Raw genomic sequence first — 24,253 nt, 5'->3', positions numbered from 1 at the left:
ATGTTTCTTATAGACTCCTGGCTTTATTTTTCATCTAAAGTCATGAGGCAGAAAAGAGACTCTGAGAGATCAACATTTTTCCTCTGCCTCTAATCAGTCCTTATTTCATTTTAGTCTTTATCAAGTTGTCACCATGTACTTTCCACACTGTTCCAGATATTATTGGAGATAGCAAAGATAATTAAGTTAGAGTCTCAACTTTTCACGGGACTTACAATTGAGTAGGAATTGTCCCTTCAATTATTCCCCATATATACACTTGGTAATTTCTGAAGAGCATCTACCAACTTTTTTGTTATTGTCGTTCATGTGCTGCAGTCCTTAAGCTGTGTCAACGCCTTATCAACAATACTGATTTTGGAGGAACATGAACATTTAAGAACTATTTATTACATGTCTACTATAAGAGACGTACCGTCCTAGGAGCTGAGAAAGATTCAAAGATAAGTAATTTATAGCCTCTGCCCTAAAGAAATAATGTATAATATGACAGTGTTGCAGTGATTCAGCAGTACAAATGGGCTAGACACGACATTTTATTTAAGGATTTTGAAGACACTTGGTCAACTCAGTTACAAGGGAAGCCCTTCATTTTAGGAAAACAAGGATAGCAAGGATACATTTATCTCTGTTACAAACACTTGCTATAGCTTCACTTTGTGATGAAAACTTGTCTTGCATACTCAGTATACCCAGGAGTTGGGGTAGCTACTTCTGTAGTATTGTCATAAATGGTTTTAGTCTTCTGGAAAGGATATGAGAGGAAACTGGTGAGAGATAATGCAAGGAGAACTGCACCAGGAAGAGTAGACTAAAGTGATTAGTCTTAACTTCAAACAAGTCATATAACCTCTTGGAGCCTGAGGTGTCTTATCTATAAAAATGAGGCAAAAAAGGCAAGAAATTTGTTTAGATAGTTTCTTGACTGGAATCTGTTTGGGTCTGAGATCTATATATCAGTTGGAGAAAGGGATAAGAAAAGTTAGGAAGAAAACTCTCACCTGTTTGAATTAGACTTTCCCTGGGTCCTTGATTCTTTCAGGTTCAATCCTGGTGCTGTACCAGACGATTCAAGCTTGTACTGACAGGAAGTGGGTGGTGGGGCACATTTCAGCTAATGGACCTCGTTGGAACAAGCTTGACTGTGGAGACAGCTACACTCATGTTACTGTGTCTTGGCTTCCTGTCTGTTTTCTTTGGGCTGTGTAGTCAATGAATAAGGAGACAGGAAAAGACATTTTGGGGCAAATAAAATAAGGAATTTGTCTTCTGGAGACAACTTATAGTTGGGAAATTCAAATGTCCAACTTAACTCTGTCTTAATAGGGTCTTAGCCATCTCTCTTGTGCTGTGCTCAGTGTCAGTGGAATGCAGTTACTGCATTACTACCATCTCCTGGACAATATTTCTGTCTGTGCCTAAAGGCAAATTAATCCCCCCTTTAACAAAACTTCCTTCCCTTAAGGCAAATTATCTAAACTTCTTTAGTTTTACTTCATAGAATAAAATCCTAATCCTTTAATCCTTTTGGTTGTTCTCTTTTGAACCCTTTTCAAATTCTTCATATTTTAATGAAAACATTGTCAGGGCCCCGGTCCAGTTTGGACTGGACATTATTTCCTAGTACAGGTCTCCCCAGTGCAGACTCCCGTGGGAGGATTGCATGACATACTTCTATTTATATATCCAAATGTCCTACTTGTTTTTTAAACAGCATCATACTATAGACTCATATTAAGCTTGCGGCTTACTAGGACTCCTTGCTGTTTTTCTATACTACAATTGTCCAAAGTTCATCCTTTGAGCCTTCTCTAAGCCTTATCTGTGTCCTTTTTCAGGTTTTGTAACACAGGGACATGTTAATTTATATGCTACCAAAATTCTCTTGGGTCTTACAAAGCTTAGATAGACTACTGGAGAGATAGAAAAACGCATGCACACATACACACGCACACATACACACACACACTCACGCACACACACACACACACACACACACACACACACACAAGCACGAATTTTCTCCTTCATAGGCTGCCCATGGTATATTTGCTACCTATTTTTCCTTAGACATGCCAGAACATGGTGTGGATATTATATGTGAAATCGAGTCAATAAGCATTTATTCACTGCCTGCTATGTCCCAGGCACTGTGCTAAGTACTGTGGATACAAAGAAAGGCAAACCTCCCCCCCCAAATCCCCACTTTTAAGTAGCTCACAGTCTAATGGCAGAGACAACATACAAACAACTATATACATACAAAATATACAAAGGACGACTTAGAGATGCTCAGTGGAGGGAAAGCACTAGCATTAAGTGGGCCTGAGAAAGTCTTCTTGTAGAAAGTGGAATTTTAGCTGAGATTTAAAGAAAGTCAAAAATAGTATCCCTTTTCACATATCTTGGTAAGATACCACCTGATTTTAGACTGAAACATATCAGAGAGTGTAGATTCCTCTTGAGATCTTCCGAGTTCCTTGCTTGATGGTAGAATGGAAAGAACACTGGATATAGAGTCCGAGGACCTGGACTTAAGTCCCAGCTCTGCCAGTGGCTCTCTGTGGGATCTTGGGTGAATCACTTGACCTCTTTGGGTCTCTGTTTTCTCATTTGTAGAATGAGAATGTTGGATTTTTATGATTTCGAAGGTCCCTTCAAGCTCTAAATTCATGGTCTGAGGAAACGTCTATTTTTCCCCCTGAGAGGGGGAAGTTTTATGTTTCAGGCTTCTGGAAAAGGTTTCTGGTGGTGATGGGAAAGGTAACATAAGAAAAAATAAAGCAACCTTTCTCCTGAAAAATTGTTCTTTGGTGTTGTGGTCATCACAATGCTGCCTGGGTCTCCTTCATGCTACTATTCTTGTCCCTACTGTGGATATGGTTTTTCACATGCAAAAGAACCTCTGGGACTTCAGTTTCATTTCCTCTCTTCTGTAAAAACAATAGCTACAACAAGAAAAGACAGACAAAAACACAGTTTGGAGGGAAAAAAAAACCCTAACACATACAAATCTTATTTCTGTCCCTTTCAGTGAGAGGAGAGTGTGGTCTCATTCACAGAGTACTTAAGCAAGAAGGTTATCATTAGCATTTCTACTGCTGAATAAATAAACTGTGTGACTCAGGGAAATCAGTTTCCCTTCATGAAGATCATTTTCTTTATCTATAGAATGGGAATAATGATATTTGACACAATGCTTATAAACTAATTTTAGATTGGAGGCCTTATAATCACATAAATATAAAATAGCATTATTAGTAGTTCTTAAACATTCATATTTATATATACACACATATATTTGGTATGGTTGATTGTTCAGCTATATTAATAATGCTTTTATTTTATGATTTGCTGTTTCCAGGGCACAGACAGAAGCTTGATGACTCTAAACCTAGTTTGTTCTCTGAACGCCTCAGTGATTTAGGGCGCATTCCTCATCCCAGTATGAGAGTAGGTGTCCCGACTCAGAACCCACGGCCCTCCCTGAACTCTACACCAAGTCCTTTTAATCCACAAGGACAGAGTCAGATTACAGGTAAGAAAGAACCAGAGGTTTGACTTGCTTAGAAAATGGCAGGCGTGGGGCAACACATGGCAGACTTGGGGCAATGGGTCTATCACATGAGATGAACTCACAAATCAAAGTTCCTGAGCTATTAAATAGATTATTATTCTGAAGATTAATACTAAGGTTTGGTAATATTTACTTCTTGGGGTGTGTGCATGTGTGCATGTGCGTATGTGTGTGTGTGTGTGTGTGTGTGTGTGTGTTTTAAGGAAACACTGATATATAGTTGATGTGTTTTAGAAATTTGGTGAAGTACCAAATGACACCTTGTTCTGTATTAACACAAATCTTCACAGTGTGGTAGAATGACAGTAAATACATACTTGGGGAAAATGTTTATTCTATAAATGTCTTCATTTTGTCCAGGGAATGCAGGGGGTATATCATACACTTGCCATTAGGAAATCAGTTTTACTAGTTCAGGTTTCAGCTTACATTTAATGCAAATGTTTAACCATTCGATGAATTCTGCTTGTAAAATTGCCTAAGGGGTAACAGGAACCTTTCTTTGGTAGCTTTAATGCAAGGTTATTGCCTGGTTGATTGGGCAGGCAGAATTAGCCACTGATTCATATTTAGTTTGAGGTCTGCATGCTACACTTCTGTTTATAACATTCCAGTATTCTGCTTGCTTTAAAAAGAATGAATAACAGCACTACGCTACAGACTAATATTTATCATTTGGCACATTATGGTCCCCAACTTTTTCTACACCCCCTCCCCCTTTTTTTCTTCCAATGCCAAATCTTTTTTTCTAGACTTAGTCTGGCAACAAGATCATGTGCTAATGAACATGAAAATTTTGTGCCTAGAATGAATAGATAACAGAACTTGAGAAGGATTCATAGTGATCACCTCATTTTTATATATGTATGTATTTATATATATTCATATATATACCCATACACATATAATATTGTATGTTATGTTATATTATATTTATGTATACTTTATATATTATATACTTTTATAGTGTATAAAATAACCTAAATAGAACCCTATAAAATACCATTTCTAGGAGCTAGTTCTCTGACCATAAAGTTCTTTAAAGGTTTCAACTATAATTGTTTTTCTTCTTCTAAATGATGTCTCTCTTAGCTCTGTTAGTTAAATATCTTCTGCTATGTTTTAGATTTTTACTTAAGTTTATTTCCAGGTTCCATGTCCATGTAATCATATGCAGGATGTTTCAAAAGTTTCAATGTAGATTTAATCTATTAAATATATAACATGAATTCTGTACATGCATGTGGATATGTGTATATACACATAGGTATATCATTTTGGATATGTGTACATATATTAAGTATACATTTATGTACGTGCACACATATCAGCTAAATAATAGAGAGGTGGAAGCTTGGAGAGGGAAAAAACAATGAGCAAGTTCATAAATTGGTACTATTAGCAAATTACATGGTTAAATGTTAATTTAGGAAAACCCGTATGCCTCTATTATGCTATTAATATGTCAGAGTATTTTATTGCCTAAACAGCTGTTCTCGATGGAAAAAAAAATTATTTTTAACTTGGGCAATAGGTGAAGTGACTTGCCCAGGGTCACACAGCTAGTAAGTGTTATGTGTCTGAGGCTGGATTTGAATCCAGGGCCTGTGCTTTATCCAGTCCACCACCTAGCTGCCTCTTGATGAAAATTTTTTAAATAATTTTTTATCGATGTTTTTTGTTTTTTTACATCATATAGCTTTCCCCAGAATCCCTGAGAAATTTAAAGACAAAATTCTTGTGAAATTGTGAAATTCAAAAATTTTCAATTATAGGCAATGTGGATTTTGAGGGAGGTAGAAATCTTTAGTACAAGGATATCAATAGGAATAAATAGAATCCTACTTAATTAGGTTGCTAATTGGTCCTTCCTTATTACTATATGTTTTGTCCTTTAGTCACAAAGAAAGATATGTACAACATATGTCTATATAGATTACAGATAGTACACTGAAGTATCCAAGGGATTTTGTGCATTAAATAATAATTGCTTGATGTCCTTTGTTGTTGTTGTTATTAATTATTATTAAAAATTGCTTTTCTCATTTGTTTGGTAGTATTCAGATGGAAATGGTACTGGGACAAATTCCTGTTCTGCTATTATTCTTTTAAATTTAGAATTTTGTGAGCTATAGCATAGGTGAATAAAGTTACTGATTTTGGTAGTTTACTGAAAGCAGTAGGATGTAAACTTATCCTCTCTAGGCTCACTGAAAGTGTCCTCAGGACAAATGCAATTGTAGACAGAATAACAGGGATGACATATACCTCATCTTTTTTCTACATTATTTTAATTTCTTCTGCTTTTTCTCTGTATCATCATCATCATCATCATCATCATCACAATTTTTGACACATTAGATGCTTGTCAACCAACACCCAAATAAACCACCATATGTAGTTAAATATGATAATTAGAAACCAAGTTGTTACTAACTGGAAGTAGCTCTGTCTTACATAATGACCACTGTTGCTTGTATGGTACTTTAAAGTTTAGAAAGCATTTCATATACATTATTTAGTGGACCCTGACAATAGTCCTGTGTGATTTATTATCCTCATTTTACATATGAGGAAAATGAGGCACAGTGACTTACCCAGGGTCACACAACTAGTACATAAGAATCTGAGGAAGGACTCGAACCTAAGTCTTCAAGCTTGTTTTGTGTTGGGTTAGGAAAATTCTGTATTCAGAATTAGAAATCCTAGAGAATTGTAGACTTTCTTAAGATCATTTTGTGAGGAAGAATTCCTTTTAATTTCCCCAGGATGGAAATAGAGCAGAATTTGGGGGACAAGGCTAATGAAAACCCCTGACGTCAGTGAAACCACTGTAGGCTGCATTCCCCTCCATGCTGGGGATCTCAGCAATCCATGGAGAGAAGGGCATGATAAGAGAAACTAACCTTAACATATGCCAGGGCTCACTTCAAGATGTATTGTTGAGGAAGCTCTTCCCTACCCTAGCACCTTCATTTTAGGGATGAGGAAACAGGCCAGAGAAATTAAATGACTTGCCTGTGATCCCATTATTGACCAGTTAATTAATGTAAAGGCAGGAGCACCACACAAGTCTAATTTCACTTCTAGTCCAAGTTATGTTTCCATTATACCATCCAGTGTTGAGAATACTAAGACACTATTTCCTCACCAACAACAGTTTGCCCAAACATCTGTCACTCATTCATTTATTCAATATGCCTGTGTTTGTTAAGGGACCGTGGTGCTGCAGGAGGTGTGCTAAACACTGTCAACACAAAGACAAAAACAAAACGGTCTCTACCCTCAAGCAGCCTACATTCTTTTTCAGTTTTGGAAACAGCATGTACCACAAACAAAGTGGTTATTGTTTGATTTTTGGCTTTGTATAGCCAATGCCTCATACAGTGCCTGGAGGGCACTTAAGGATTGATTGATTAATAAGTAAATACAAAATCTATATGAATTTAAAGCAAAGTAATGTTGGGAGAGGATATAAAAAAGTGGAAGAATTGGGGGGGAAAGACCTATTCTGAACTTACCATGTATTATTTTATACAATAATTATTTGTAGGTATCCTTCATACCCACCATTAGACTGTAACCTCCACTAGAGCAAAGACCATGTTTCATCTAATTTTTAAAAAAAAATCTCTCCCAACAACTCTCTCTAGGTGCTTAATATATATTTGTTCCATTTAAATGTTAACTCTTGCAATACATCTGCCACATCTATGGTCTCTCCTCCTTGACGCTATCCCTCCTGTTTTGCAGTTAGCCACCTCTGGGTGGATAAAGGTGGTGGTGAAGGAGGTAGCTTTACCATTTGGTGCCAAAAGACTCATGAATTTAACTAAATATAGAGATAGTTTGGCATAGAATAGAGAGAGCCAGGAAGACCTGGGTTCAAGTCCCAGCTGTAACACATTAGCAGTGTACCCTGGGCAAGTCAGTGCTCTAGGCAGTTCTGTAAGGCCATAAGTTGCAGAGAAAAATGCCAGCCTTCCTGTATCCAGGAATTTGCTGTTACCAATAAAATCTCAGGTCCAGGCCCTATCCATATGTAATATTTATTTATTATGTATATACATATAACTGTATATGCACATATAAATATATACACATACTATATGATGGATATAGATATCCAGATAGATAAATATATCCATTATTATATTGTGTACATCTCTATCTACCTATCAAATTCCTATCTCTCTGTCTGTTTCTCTCAGTCTATTTACTCATTTCCATGAAGGCTTCCCTTGATGTTTATTTTAATATGATGGCAACTATATAAAAATGTTTCTGTGCTGAGACTCATGGGGTACAGTGATTTGCCCTGAGCCTGAATCCTATTGAAGAAATGACCCTGCAGTCATGAGTACTGTTTTTTTGAGCTTCTTTATCATGATGCACCCCCTCCTTTTCCTTTTGAGTTTTACCCACTGTCCTGAGTCTGAAAGAATCCTTCCTCAGCAAGAGCCCTGAGAGTCCTTCTACTGCCTCTGGAATGGGATCAGGGATCACTTCCTTCAAAAGTGTACTCTCCAGTTTTCCAGGCAAATTATTCCATGTCAATGATATATTCTCCAATGGGCCTGCCATCTTCACCATCACCAAGGGAGACTTCCTGCCAAGCATACTCCAAGCAACATGTGCTTGAGGGCCTACTTCTCTTTCCTCTCCCAAGTGGGAGACTTCTAAGATTTTTTTGTTCCTCAGAATTCCTGCTCTGATTCAGTGAGGTTGCATTAGAATATTTGAATGCATTTTTTTTTGGCTGGGCAATGGGGTTAAGTGACTTGCCCAGGGTCACACAGCTAGTGAGTGTTATGTGTCTGAGGCCACATTAGAACTCAGGTCCTCCTGACTCTAGGGCTGGTGCTCTATCCGCTGTGCCACCTAGCTGCCCCTGAATGCAATTTTAAAATGCAAAATTTTAAAATGTTTATAAGAGGTGAAATGTATTAACATAAAGCTGATATTTAATGGGATGTTTTAAAGAAGGCTTTTCTAAAACAACCTCCTAGGCAGCTTCTATGCTAAGTTGCTTTATCAACAGACACTTTGACTTAAGAGGTAGTAGAATCCCCATCTGTGTGCTGTTGAACCATTTCCAAAGTTTCTGGGCAAGCATGGCTCCTGTCAAAGCCCATAGGACCTGTGTCAAAGCAAGTTGTCAACAAACATTTATTAAGCACCTACTATGGTCCAGGCACTGTGCTAAGTACTGGGGATACAAAGAAAAGCAAATATAATCCCTGCTTTCAGGAAGCTCACAGTCTTATGGGGGAGACAACATGCAAACAGCTATATGCAAACAAGATAGAGGCAGAATAAATTGGAACTATGCTGGGGAGAAGACTTTAGCATTAAGGGGGATCAGGAAAGGCTACTTGCAGAAGATACAACTTTAGCTGGGACTTGAAGGAAAGCAGGAGACAACAATGAGGAGGGAGAGAATTCCAGGCTTGGAAGACAGCCAGTGAAAGTGTTTGGAGTTGGGAGATAGAGTGTCTTGGGCAAGGAACACTAAGGAGTGTCCAGAGAAGAACACTGAATTAGGCCTGTATGTGTTAAGCTAGGTCTGCTGGGCTTGCACTGAAACATTTACGAGCTTATTCTTTTCAGAAATGGGAAAGCCCAGCTGGGTTGCTTGTGTCTCAAATTTCTGTCCTATTCATGTGAGGAGTGATCACACGATTCTTTAATGGGAAACAAAGGGGGAAAATAAATGAATCCAGTAAAAGGATTAGTGTCTCTGGGAGAGCCAGAAGTGACTAGCATGGTCAATGGGAGAGATAGGAGAATCTCAGTTCTGCTGCTGGAGGAAGCAGAATGGGGGAGTTAAGTGGGGTTTCATGCTCTGTCCCAGATGTGTGCTAGCCATCTTTAGGCAATCTATGACTTTAGGAACTGAAATCATAGCACCTAAAGGCAGTTTGTTTGCAACTTTTTCCCTCTTTCTTCTTGGTATTGCTGAATTTATATCTCCAAAGCTTAAAGAAAAAAAATACACCTCCTTCCTTTGTTTATATCCTTGAAGAACAGTCAGGTTGATTTGCTGCTGTCTGTGGGAGGAGGAAGATAGAGGGGCATGTGTGTTGATAGGTAGAGTGTGATCTTCCTAGCGTAGGTATTCTTAAGGGTTTTTCGTGCCATAGATCAATCTGGTGAAGCCTGTGGACCCCTTCTCAGAAAGCTTTTAGATGTACAAAATAAAATACATAGCATTTCAAAGGAAACCAATTACATTGAAATACAATTTTTTATATATATATATATATATATACATATATATATATATATATACATACACACATACACACATATATACTGTTCTGTATATATCAGTATATATGTATGTGTGCATACATATACATACATACATACATACATACATACATACATACATACATACATACATACGTACAGCGATACATATACATTCCACAAGTTCATAAATCCCTGGTTAAGAATCCTTTCTGTAGGGGAAGTTCCTATTGTTGCCCTCTCTATAGAGAAGCAAAATAATCAAGAGGACAGGAAATATTTCACATTTATGTTGCAACACAGGATGTGGAGTGTTAAGTCAATTAAGAAAGCATTTATTAAGTGCCAGGCACTGTGCTAGGTAGGCCCTGGAGATACAAAGACAAAAACAAGATTGTAACCTGACCCTACCCTCAAAGAGCTTTCTTTCTACTAGGGAGCAAGGAACAGGATGCAACATGTACACAAATAAGTAAATGAGGGAAAAAATGCAAAGTCATTTTGGCAGGGAGAGCATAAACAAGGAGATGTATTAGAAAAGGCCCTGAAAGGAGTTAGGGATTCCCAGAGGCCAACATGAGGAGGGATGGCAGTCTAGCACTGGGGCACAGCCTGAGCAAAGATCCTGGAGATGCATTTCCATCTGGAAGGAGAGCAAATGGGTCAGTTTGGCTGAAACGGAGGATGCATGAAGGGAAGGAACATATATGAATTTAGAAAACAAAGGTGGTCAGACTTTATCTTATGGGCAATAGAGAGTGACTGAAATTTTTTTCAGAAGGGAAGTGATGTGGTCAGACTTGAGTTTTAGGAATACCAGTTTGTAGCTATGTGGAAAATGGAAATTCAACGCTAATGTTCTGAAGAATTACACTCCCTGCAGGACACTGTGAAGATTTATGTAGCTGCTGATAGTAAAACATGCCTTTCTTAGTTTAATCTTTTAGTAACATCCGCAAGCTTGTCTCCTAAAGGAGTCTCCTCTTTGGCTTCTCTCATCTCCAAGAGCTAATTTCCTTCTTATTAAAATAGAATATATTTAAGAAAAGTAAATAAGGCAATATGCTAAGAAAAGTAAATTTCTTAAAGGCAGAAATCATGTCTTTAGTATTCTATAATCAATTACAGAACCTACACATTTAGGTCATGTGGTTAATATTAATTCGTGATAAGAAGAAATATCTCATATTAATATCTATTTATTAGTCTTCACCAGGTACAGAGAAAGGATTAGTTTTTAAACGAGCCTTTTATTTAGTCTGTCTCCAGCAGTCCTTTATATCCCTATCCCATTTTTTTTTATTTTTGCCTTTCCTCATGTCATTTTTGCCCCTTTCCTAGGTTCTTAACACCACCCCCTTCCCTTTCCTATATCACTGAGAGAACTGGACAATGATCAGAAAGCGTAGAAGAGGAGAATAAATGTAAAGGGCTTCATCTGAGATGGAGAAAATGTGGTAATACCATCCCAATATAGCATCCTAATTTTTCCACTGTTTATTGATACTTAATCACAGAGTTGCCAATTAAGGATCTTTCTGGACCATGCTTATCTCATGTTTTCCAATTTTTGTTGAATGAATGTGAATCAGGAATATAAAAATTCACAAAAAAGAATTCCAAGAAGACAAGACAACCATTACCAATTATATCTATTTGTTTGTATATGGGACATTATATTTTGCTAAGGACCTGTCAGTTTCCTATGTTAATAGCATAATTCTTATTTTGTGAATTTCAGGGATCACTTGGAGATCCTTGGAAGCCTCTGTAAATTGGTTGCAGTAAATAAATAAACAAACAAACAAACAAACAAATAAATGAAATATATAAATAAATAAATTGGTTGCAGTTTAATTCAACAAATATTTAAATGCCTCCTACATATGTGGCTGAAACAAGGCCCAATCCTTTCCCTGAAGGGGTTTATGGTTTAATAGGAGAGAGAACATATGTACACAGATACGTGTAATACAAACTAAGCAGTAAGTTGAAAGAAGAGTGCGAGAAAAAATTCAAGAGAGATCATTTGCATCTAAGGTGGGGAGAGGAAGGGCTAGATATTGGGGACCAAGATGGTACCTGAGCTGGGTCTTGAAGTAAAAGGCTCACCATGTCATTACCCTGCTCAGAAATCATCAGTTGATGTGTATTGCCTCAAAGATAAAATGCAAACTCCTTGCACTAGCATTCAAAACCCTCCACAATCTGGCTTTCATATACTTCCAAACTAATTTCATATGACTACTTTTTCTACACACTTTATATTCCATCCAAACAAAACTATTAGCTATTTCCTGAACTTGACATCTCTCATCTCCATACCTTTGCATAGGTGGTCCTGTTTGCCTGAAATGTATTTCTCCACACACCTTGCCCCCCATTATTTTAGCATCTACATCTTTCTTCAAGGTTTAGCTTAGGTATCACTTCTTCCATGGAGCCTTTTTATTTATATCCCCCTCTCCTCCAATTTGTTAATGTTCTTTCTCTTCTCAGATTACCTCGTATTAATCTGTGTATGTATTGTCTATTTCCAATAAATGTTAGGTCCTTAGGAGCAGGAATTGGGGTGTGTGTGTGTGTATGTGTGTGTGTGTGTGTGTGTGTGTGTGTGTGTGTGTGTTGTGTGTTTGTAATGGTAGTGACTAGTTCTACATATACATACATACATACATACATATATATATACATATATATATATATATATATATAGTTTTTACTATATAATGTGAATGTAGTTGAATTTCAATAATCAGAGTGTAGGAAAGAGGGGGGGAATTCCTTCAATATGGGGAGGGGGGTTGGCATGATCAAAGAAAACAATGGCAAAACTGATGTTAGAAATCTTTTCTGGGGCAGCTAGGTGGCGCAATGGATAGAGCACCGGCCCTGGAGTCAGGAGGACCTGAGTTCAAATCCTGACTCAGACACCATAACACTTACTAGCTGTGTGACCCTGGGCAAGTCACTTAACCCCATTGCCTAGCCAAAAAAACAAACAAAAAGCAAAACAAAACAAAAAAACAAAAACAGAAATCCTTTTCAATGAAATAGAAAATTTGATAAGTGTTTGATATGATAATAATAGCAATAATAATAGGAAGAAAAAGCATTTATATAGCATTTTAAGGATTGCGTGATGCTTTATAAATATCTCATTTGACCCTCAAAAGAACCCTGGGAGGTAGGTGCTATTATTATACCCATTTTACAGATGAGGAAACTGAGAGGGATATATCTGAGGCAAGATTTGAACTCAGGTTTTCTGCATTTCAAGTCCTGGGCTCTATCTACTGTGCCACCTAGCTGATATTAAAGTCCTCTCCTGGGATAACTGTGGAAGAGCAGTGATGGGAATCTGAGAAACATTCAAAGGAGTGTCTAGGCTTAAGGCCAAGGGACTCATGAGTTTTCATCTATGTGTTCTTTGGTTCAGGAGTGATCTCAGTCATCCACCTGTCCTGCCTTCAGAAAGGAAAACATGAAAGAATGTTGGATGATAGCCATTAAGGATGTATGTTCACAAGGGAGGAGATATGCCAAGAGGTTCTAAGATGAATCATAGAATCAATCAATTAGAAGGAACCTTAGAGGCTATCCTAGGCAGGTGGTCATCCAGGTTTTGCTCCAATGCTTCTGGTGATGGAGATCTCACAATGCAGGTCATTCCATTTTTAATAGCTATAATTGTTATACAATTCTTCCCTATATATGTCAGGCCTACATCTACTTCCTTGTAATTTCTACCCACTTGTTCTAATTTTGACCTCTGGAACTACATAATCTAATCCCTCTGTCCGTCTCCTTATACATTCTCATGTCTTGTGGCTTTGCACTTGTTGTCCCTAATACCTGGAATGGACTACATGCACACACACACATACACACACACACACACACACACACACACACACACACACACACACACACACTTTGCCTTGTAGAATCTCTTACTTCTTTCCAAACTCAGCTATTCGTCCTCCAATATAAAGTTTTTCCTGAGTGTGCTCCCAGCTGCTAGTGCCATCCCTTCCAAAATACCTCACATTTATTTTGCATTTGTCCTGTATCCCTCTATGTATGTATGTCTTGTCTCTGATAATAGAATGTTAACTCTCTGAGATCAAGGGTTATTCCACTTCTGTCTTTCTATCTCCACATGCCTGGCACACAGTAGGAACCTAATAAATGCATATTGATTGATTGCTCTGAAAGTCCTTTAGATGTTCAATTCAAATAAGCTTTTATTAAACACCTGCTATGTCTAGAGAATTATGGCAGGTACTTAGAGAGATACAAAGATCAATAATGAATATTTAAATGTAACATCATCACCCCCTCAATCCTCCCCTCCTGCCAATATCGCACAATGACTTCTCTTTTTGTAGCTAAATATTTCCTGTTCTGTCAACTGTTCCTCATATGATATGGTTTCCAAACTCTGCCATTCTGTCATGTCTAGGATACACTCTTTGTTGATGGCTTTCCTAAAATGTGATACCCAGAATTGGACAGAGAATCCCAGATGTGGGCTGTCTCCACACAGAGAACAGTGGAACCACTTCATTTTTAACTTGCATTATATTTTTGTTAACGCAAAGTAAGATTGCACTAGATTTTTTGGGGGCAATAAAGTTATAATGATATCAACAGAAACCCCTGGATTTCATATGAACTGTTGTTAGCTTTAGCTTTTTTTATCTTATACTTGTGCAAATTAATTTTTCAAAATTATTGATGCCTCTTTAAAAATCAATCTGTCCTTCAAGGTCTGGCTGAGGGGTCATCTCCTCCACAAAGTATGCCTTATAGCTTCCAGCCAGGGTTGGTCTCTCTCTTTCTCCTCCCAGCTCATTAGTACTCCTTGGTTTTGCACCTCTCCATTCATACAGTGAATAGATCTACTTTATACCTGACCTCATCACAACTCTCAGTGTAGCTGTATTGATTTCTTTAGATCCTCTACTCTTTCTTCATCATAGAGATAATTTGTTATTGTGTTGATGAAATTTTGGTTTTTTTGGAGAGTCTCATCCCTCTTCCCTTTTTTAAAGTCTCAAGCCATGGTGTCATAACTGACTTTTCTCTGAAATTTGAAAAATGTTTCCCTAAAATATAGAGGGTACATAGTACCATAGGACTGTTAGAGCTGGGCAATACCCTAAGAATTTTATAGTCCAACCCCAAATTTTGCAGAAGAGAAAACTGAGGCTCAGAATGATTATGTGATTTGCCCAAGGACATACATATTCTATGTGACAGATGAGATTTTAGCACTCTCCTTTACTCCACAGCCAGCACTGTTTTCACGATACTGCCTCCATTTTCTTATCAAGCCCATCATTCTCTTCATTTAACTCCAAGATGACCTAGTCACTTTCTTCCATGGTTCCCATTACTACCATTTTTCCAACTAGCATTTCACAGAATCACAGAGTTTTAGAGTTGGAAGAGACTTCAGGAGACACCTAGTCTAACCCATACCCTAAAAGAAATCTTTGTTATGACATTCCTGACAAGTAGTGTTCTAATCTTTGCTGAAATAGCTCCAGGAAGAAGGAACACATTATTTCCCAAGGCAGGACTTTCCACTTTGAGATAGCTCAGTTGATGGGAAGTTTTTCTGTATATAAACCTAAATTTTCCAAAGAAAATTCTTGTCCTTTGGTTAAGTTTCCCAAGAGCTAGAAAGCTTTAGCATATTAAATCCATGAGAAATTTCCTAGGGGGTTTCAGAGCCATCTTAAACAACAATTCATTCCTCCTACATAGTCCCCCCAGAATCTATTTTGTCTGTGGAGCCTTGGGGTCTTTAGAATACAAAAGGAAGGAGTAAGGATTGTGGAATCAGCTTTATACTCTTGAGTACAGAGTTAACTATTTTCTTATTTCTACTCTGACTCTTTTTTGTTGAGAGTTTAAGATATTCCACCTACATGTTTTCTTGGTCCTCTTCTCTATGGTTAGTTGGGATCACGCCATGTATCTGTGTGACTACCTCTATTGATTCAGGGTTAAATATGAACATTAATTCTTTTCATCTCTAACTTTGGCCCTGAAGTCTTTAATACAGTGTAAGTTATGTTTGACTGTCAAAATACATCTCACACAGCTGGCTAACCAATAACAACATTTTACGTGGTATGAACTAAACATGAGTATTGGTTTCAAATTAAGGTTATGTTCACAATGTGTTATTCAATCCTTCGTCAAATTCAAAGGACTCAGTTCTATTCCCAGTAGCTTTGTTGTTCAAAATTAAGTCCAGAGTAGCAGTTCCCTTTCTTACTTCTTCAGTTTTCAGAGAAATGAAATTATGGGCAAAGAAAGTTAAGAATTTATCAGATGCTCTGCTTTTAGCATAAGAGTAGCAGACCTTTATATAACACTTTAAATTTTAAAAAGTCCTTTACATACATACTTTGTGAGGTAGGTGCTAAGATTTGGAGAGATTAAGAAGTTCATTCCTAGTCCCAGTAAATATTAGAGATGGAGTTTTGAACCCAAATCTTTGTGACTCCAAAGTCAAGGCTATGAACTAGGTCATGCTGCCTCCCAGCAAATATTTTGACAGTTGAAATCCCCCCCCCAAAAAAAAATTCCCGTAATTATTATATTTTGCTTTTGTGTCATTTTTCTAATCTGTATTAGGAATGTCCTCCTGTCTGGGAGGTCTGTATAATAATGATAACAATCTCACTTCTCTTTCTCCTTTTAGCCTAACCCAAATGCTTCCACCATGTTTCCATTCTAATATTTGAGCATTTCAACACATATATATATATGTATATATCTTTTTTAAAATATACATTGCTATTACCTGATCATATTCTATTAGTTTTGTCTCTCTTGAAAAAAGCATACCTTTCCACTATTTTATTTTAATCACAAATTTACCTTACCAAATCTCCTTACAGCCTGTATGACACTATTTATTAGCTTGTATTGTTTTCAAGTTCATTTGATTCTTCATTCATAGTCTTTGTGTTGTATATGGGTAATTTAGGCCTTAGACATTCTTGCTGATCCCTTTCCGGTTATTTTCTCTTGTGAACCACTGGGCATTTCTTCTTACATTATTCTTTCTATGTGATACTTGTTGTTCTTAATAGTGTCAAGTTTAATAGTTTTGTTCAGGCATTTTTCTCCTCCTGTAGACTTCAATCTAAAGCCATCTTGATTAGGTTGGCAAGTCTGTGAAATGTATTTGTGAGCTCTGGGAAATGCCCATTCATTAGCCAAGGAAAAAGAAATTCTGGTACTCTTTACAAATAGTAACCTTATTGTCTTCCTTTATTTTATACATTGTAACTGTGCCGTTTACAAAATGCTTTTGGCCAGAATACTCTGATTCATTTTAAGGGCTTCTTCCAGAGGTATTTCCCGGATCATCTCTATTGTCAGTCCTTTTAAAATATCACCTCTCTCCTGCTTCTCTCAAATTTTAGAATTCTAGAGTGTTAGTGTTAGAAGAGACCTTGGAGACTACTTAGTTTAATCTCCTTGATTTATTGATGAGAAAATGAGCAAAAGGAGTTAAATGACTTCCCTAAAGTCAAGTAGCCAGTTAGTGGCAGAGCTGGGACTACATTAAGTACTATTATACTCAGTGTGCTAAGTGCTAAGTGGAGGCAGCTAGGTGGGTCAGTGGTTAGAGCACTGGGCCTGGAGTTAGGAAGAGCTGAGTTCAAATGTGACCTCAGACACTCACTAGCTGTGTGACCCTGGACAAGTCGCTTAATTTCTGTTGGCCGTAATCCACTGAAGAAGGAAATGGCAAACCACTCCAGTATTTTTGCCAAGAAAACTCCATATAGGGTCATGAAGAGTAGACATTACTAAATGACGGAAGAACAAAAGCAAAGTGATACAGATGAAAAGTGAAAACAATAAAGGAGCTTGCTTATAATGGGAGGGATAATATGTTTATATAGAGGGACCTGTGTATACAAGATATATACATGAAAGTAGGTACAGGGTACCTAGAAAGGAATACACTAGCTGTCTTGGGGACTGGGAGAGGTCTCCTGCAGAAGGTGACATTTAAGTTGACTCTTGAAGGAAGACAGAGATTCTAAGAGGTGGAGGTGAGGAGAGAGAACATTCCAGGCGTGGGAGATCAGCCGGTGCAAAGTCTTGGAGATCAAGATGGAGTGTTTTGTGTGAGGAATAATCAGAGGCCAGTATATCCAGACCATAGCATGGAGGACAGTAATGTGTACTAAGACTGGAAAGACAGGAAGGGGCTAGATTGTGAAGAACTTTAAATGTCAAACAGGAGCTCTTCTATTTGATCCCAGGCGTAATAGGGAGCTATGGAAATTTATTGAGAAGTGTAGAGATGGCGATGTCAGACCTGCATTTTGTTAAAATCACTTTGTCAGCTGTGTAGAAGATGGATTGGAGTGGGGAGAGGCTTGAGGAAGGGAGTCCACTTAGGAGGCTGTTGTAACAATCCAGGATAGAGGTGACAAGGACCTGAATCAGGGTGGTGCCTGTGTGAGTGGAGAGAAGGGGACCTACATGAGAAATGTTGGGAAGAGAAAAATGGCTAGCATCTCATTCTCCTAATTCTTAATCCAATATTATTTCCATTTTGTCACCCTGTTGGAGCTGTCTATGTGTTGGAAGGTAGGATTTTATGATAGCAAAAAGGAGCTGATGATCTGTGTGAAAATTCACTTTGAAATATCGACATGTGGACATTTGGTGGTAGCTGGGAAGGCTTAGTGGGAGGAATAGAATTTAACCTGACACAGTTTTTGTGGTGAAATGCATGGTCAAAACTCCCTCTGCTTTCAAATGGGGATTGCTTTCAAGTGAGAATTGATGGATGTGTATGTGCAACAATATGATGGAGATTTCTAAGATAGGAAATTGTGAAACCACTTCGCTCAATTGAGGTCACTGCCTTACTGTGATCCTGGTGAAATTTGAGATAGTTGCCCTTGAACACTGTGGACTCTGTGTTAAGTTTCAGTCACTTTGATAGACCTAAGAAACCTCTGAGGCCTGCTTAGTGGTTTCTACTTTGAGATGCGTAGAGGTGTTGGGATCTGAAGACAGACGATGAGGATCCAGCGGGTCCTGATTGCCCAAGATGTGATAGCCCCTCACAGCAATGGCACCAGGCTGAGGAAGAAAACAATAGCTCTTGACATTTTATGTTCCACAGAAGCTTACCTGGCAGTGTGAACAGGAAGGAGCTGTTTGTGTGTTAGTTTAGGCCTTGCCCCTGCTGACTTGTTTCAGCCCATCTCTGCATGAAGCTCAGCACCATGTGCATGATATGCCCTGTTGTGAGTCTTACGAAAGCAGCCCTTTCTTCACACCCACACATGCATAACAAAAATGTTTGCAAAAGGAGGACTGCTATTAGTAATCACTGAATTTTCAAGTATAGCCTTTAAAAAAAACCCTGAGCCTTTGTAAAGCTTTCTGGCAGCTTTACTACTTACCCCTCCCCTAAACCTGTTATTGTTTTATTATTATTATATGAAAGTTTTCCTCCTCTTCTTTTTTCTTCTCCATTTCATCTTCCTCTTCCTTCTCCTTCATCTCTTCTTTCTTCTCTTCCTCCATCTTTTCCTCTTTTTCTTCCTCCTCTTCCTCTGTCTCCTTAAGCATAACCATCCTATTCTGCTAAGGTATTCTCTCCCCTAAATTTCTGGTTTCTGCTCTGTTGGCTTCTCTCTTGATGGTGAGACAGTTTTAAGAAAATGTGCTGGGGAAATTATTATTCAGACAACACTATGCTCTGGGAGATTTCTCATACACCCTGGCCTTTTAGTCACAGAAAGCCATAGTAGCCCGTGGTACTTCTTATGACACTGTGCAGACTTTGTGGCTCCTTACCAAGGGGTGGAACTTCATGAAGTTTGTAACCCACCTGAAGGGGAAAGTTTTGTTTTCTTACATGTAGATTTCATCTGAAGAAATGCTTACTTCCACTTAAAGGTGAGCTCTGATGTATGCATAAGCAATTCTGAAACATACTGAAATCACTCTCCCCCCCATTAACATTTACTGAGCCCCCCCGGGTACATTGCCTTATAGTGTAGGCTATGGAATTTTATAGAGTGGGAAGCAGATGCAGTCATTGCCTTCATGAAGGCCTGGTGGCAGGAACACACAAAAAGACTGACTTTTTAAAGAGACTCATGCTTGTGTTCCTGTGGTTTCTTTCAAGAAACCCTTTCCTCACAGATTTTTTTTTAAGCACAAGTGTATTCTTTGAAGATTCTTACTTAAGAAGATTTAACAATGCATCATTACATGTTGCTTTGTGTGCAATTGTTTCATGGATGTTTTCCAGTCTCCCCAAGCAGACTGTAAACTCTCTGAGATCTAGGACCATGTCTATTACTTCTTTTATTTTTCCCCATAGCACCTAGCATAGTGCTGGGCATATAGTTGGTTTAAAATACATAGTAATTGATTGACTAACAGAGATGGCCTGTGAAAAACTCATTCTTTGCAGTACCTTTAAAATTGAAGTATGTTAAAGAGTGGGGAAAGAGAGGCTTTAGCCAGGAATTTTTAACCAGGGGTTCACAGAAAGATAGATTTCAGGGGGGTCTATGAACTTTACAATTTTAATATTTGATAGTTGTATTTCAGTAGAATTAATTTTGTCTGATGCATTTTAAGATATTATTCTGAGAAGTCCATAGACTTCACCAGACTGCCAGAGGGGTACAAGGCACAAAAAAGATTTAAGAACCCTCTAGACCGAGCTAGTCTCTCAGAAGAGGGCCTGGAGAAGAGTGTAAGTTATTTGAGTTTTGGTAATCATCTGGAAATCACAGCTCTCTTTGGTAGCTGGGTCTGCAGAAAACTTGCAAGAGCATAACTGATGTCAGAAGGATTCTTTAAAGAGCTAATTATGTTCCCTCTCCATGGCTTTCACAAAACGTCTTTCTCAGACAAAGAAGAGGAAATTAACTTGAATTCCTAGCAACTATCTTCTTTTTTTCTGCTGTAAAGAGAGGCTGCTGATTTCTTCTATAAGGGAACACTAGTAAAATTCAAGGGCCCAGCAGGTGACTTACATTCGGTTATCAGAGATGTTAGAGAGTATTAGAGCTGGAAAGGACCTTATAGATCAACTAGTCCTACCTACTCATTTTACAGATGAAAGAATGGCTGCCCAAAGAAGGATAATAGGATTATAGGTCTAGAGTAGGGAAAGGACTTCAAAGGCCATACAGTCTAACCCTTGCCTTTTACAGGGGAAGGAAGTGAGATCCAAAGTGGGGCGGGGGCTTGCTTAAAGCTGTAACAGCTGATAAGTAGCAGAGCTGGCTTTTAGACCGAGAACTCTTAATTCGAAATCCAGTGCCTCCTCCATTAGGACACATTGCTGTGTGTTTCTGGTTAGAATGGTAGCTTAAATGCTTATTTGGTTTGCTATTTTCTAATTTGTTCTGTGCCCATTACCAATAGGAGCACCGAGGAACATGGCATCATTTTGTCCATTTAGTCATTTTTTAATCAACAACATCCTGCCTCAGACCTCATTAAAAAAAAAAGTTTGCCTCCTTGTCCTTACATAAGGACAAGAAAAAAGTGGCTCTAACACTATTACTGTACATTTCCTTGCCTTCTACCTGGACCGATGTTTTCTCTTGAAGACCTGGCTATCTTCTCTCAAGTTTGCCTTATATATTAAAATCATTAAGGCTCATCTCCTCCCATTCTTCTTTGGGAGTAGATCCCGGGTTCGTCATTTGATAAATGAAGGGATTAAAAGATTAGATAGCTGAGTGATACAAAGCTGAGTTCAAATCTTAACCCAGATACTTACTAGCTGTATGACTCTTTGAAAGTCACTTAACACCTGTCTGCCTCAGTTTCTTCCTCTGTAAAATGAGATTAATAATAGCACCTATCTCCCGGGGTTGATCCTCAGATCAAATGAGAAAACATATGCAAAATATTTTGCAAACTTTAAAGCCTCATATAAATGTAATCTATTATCACCATCACCATCATCTTTAGCATCATCACTATCGCCACCACCACCACCACCACCACCATCAGCATGGTCATGATGTCTAGGGTCCTTTATTGCTCTCTATAGTGCCCCTTTTTCAATGCTTTTATATATAACATCTTGTTCTTCAGGACTCCCAGGAGTTTGTGCCAAAAACCAACTCTTTAAAGTACACATGTAATGTATATCCTTAAACTACATAATTAATATAGGTAGGCTTTTTGACTTCCCCGATTTTTTCAAGGCACAGCCAAGGTACCACCTCTTACAAGAAGCCTCTCCCATTCATCCCAGGTTGTGGTGATCTCTTCTTTATAAAATCACTTTGCATCTATTTCTTATTTATCTATCTCTGTTAATGTTATAGCTATCAGGATAGAGCAGATTTCCTTGAGGCCAAAGACCTTTGCATTTGATTTTGAGAAGGGAGGAGATATGAGGGTAAGGAGGTGTGAGGATGGGGATGAGAACGGTGCCCAATCATCCCACACTTTAGCCCCTTCAATCATCAGTGCCTAACTCAGTGCCTTACACGTAATAGGTGCTTAATAAATGTTGGTTGAATTGTTGTTGTTGTTGTCGTCGTTGTTGAGTCATACAGTTGTGTCCAACTATACGTGACAAAGGTCCATGGGGTTTTCTTGGAGTGGTTTCCCATTTCCTTCACCAGTGTGTTCCCACTTTACAGATAAGGAACTGAGGCAAGTAGGGGGTAAGTGACTTGTCCAAGGTCACATAGCTAGCAGATATCTGAACTTGGATTTGAACTCAGATTTTTCTGGTTCCAAGTGGGTACTCTGTCCACTGTACCACCTAGCTGCCCTTAGTGGAACCAATATATAGCTATTTATGAATTTCTACTGAACAGTAAAAATATAAAATTGGGACAGTTTTGAACAATGCATAATGTATTTTACAGGTGAGGGCATTTGAGGCCGAAAGTGGGGAAATGGCTTTCTGAGGTCAGAAGAGTTGATGAGTGGGTCTGGGACCCAGATTTCTTAAAGCTAAGACTATGATTTTTTCCATTATGAGACGCATTTTAAAATTCTCAACAAATTCTTTAAAAGTTCATTAACAGCTCTCAGTCCTTCAGACTATAGTTTAGCCCCTCTCTCTTAAAGGTAGCAACTGCTTGCAAGGAAACTCGGTGACTGAAAAGAGTCATGGTTAGCTCAGTGTCTATCCCCAGGCCCAACTGGATCAAGATACACACACACACACATGTATATGTATATATGTATATGAGTATGTACGTATATATAAAGTAATATAATGCATAATATAATACATATGTGATATATTACATGTATGTATATGGAAATGTAATATAATACGTAATATAATACATATGTGATATATATTACACACACGTACACTCACACACATACACATACATGATTTGTGCCTCTCTCCTCTGAGAGACAGAAACCAAGGAAGGACCTTTCCACTTAAGAAGAAGGAGGGGGAAGGGATTTTAGGGAGAGGTAAGGACATCCAGGCACACCCAGAAATAAATCAATCAGTCTAATTAAAGGAGGGATTATACTTGCTGCCTAGAACATCAGACAATGAGATTGAGACTGAAACTTCAGTTTCCTGTTTGTTAATAGTCTATCAACAGAATTCAATGCCAGTATGCCACAGATCTTAGTTCTCCGCCCTGTCCCTGTCAGTGACCTCAACTGATTAGAGAAAATTTGAAAGAGCATCTTTATCACCTGTCTTGACTCATCCCAGTTCTTGTAAGAAATTATTTGGTTTCCTCAGTTCTTCAGGAAACTGAGACCACAAAGCTTTTGAGAGTTCAGGTTAAGAAGACTTTTTCCTACTTTCAGAACCAGTCTTCTTAAATAGCAAATAGGCTGTACTTACATAGCATGAGGGTGCCATATAATAGGGTATTAATGTTGCTTAGAGATCATTAATATTATTTAATAATATTATGTTGCAGTGAATGAGCAAAGGCAATATGCCAGCTTTTAAAATCTTGAAAGAATTATATGGCCTTTATCTGGCATTAGTTTCTTCTAATTCCAAGCCTTTTCCAATCTCCTTAAGTTAGTACCTTCCCTCTGAGATCATCTCCAATTTATCTCGCATATGTCTTGTTTGTACATGCTTGTATACATGTTATTCGTCCTGTAGATTGTGGGTTCTCATAATCTGTTTTTTCGCCTTTCTTTGTATCGTCAGTACTTTAGCATGGTACCTGGCATGTAGAAGGCCTTTAGTAAATTCTTAGTGACTTGACTTTTATCTGAGATTAGGACAGAGGCAAAGAAGGAAAACATGGCATGGACATTAATTTAAAAAATTCATGGCATCTATAAAGAGAGACAATATGGACTTTTTCAACAATCATCAGAATAGGAAGGTAGATTGGTTCAGTCATATGAATGCTAGATTTGGAGTCAGAAGTCTTG

The 24,253-nt window shown here is 38.1% G+C and overlaps 1 protein-coding gene across 2 annotated transcripts in view; it reads left to right on the top strand.

Moving 5' to 3' along the window:
• RUNX2 (RUNX family transcription factor 2) overlaps nt 1-24,253 on the top strand; it is a 173,617-nt gene that overhangs the window by 91,988 nt on the left and 57,376 nt on the right. For both annotated transcript variants that reach the window (XM_078155334.1, XM_020993833.2), the window contains exon 4: nt 3,365-3,538. In XM_078155334.1, coding sequence (XP_078011460.1) covers nt 3,365-3,538 — 174 coding nt within the window. The remainder of the gene's footprint in view (nt 1-3,364; nt 3,539-24,253) is intronic.

This window comes from Phascolarctos cinereus, unplaced genomic scaffold, assembly GCF_003287225.1.
Source record: "Phascolarctos cinereus isolate Bilbo 61053 unplaced genomic scaffold, phaCin_HiC Scaffold_5;HRSCAF=322, whole genome shotgun sequence".
Taxonomy (NCBI): Eukaryota; Metazoa; Chordata; class Mammalia; order Diprotodontia; family Phascolarctidae; genus Phascolarctos; species Phascolarctos cinereus.
The sequence above is the reverse complement of the archived record's forward strand: the minus strand, read 5'-3'. Positions and strand labels throughout refer to the sequence as shown.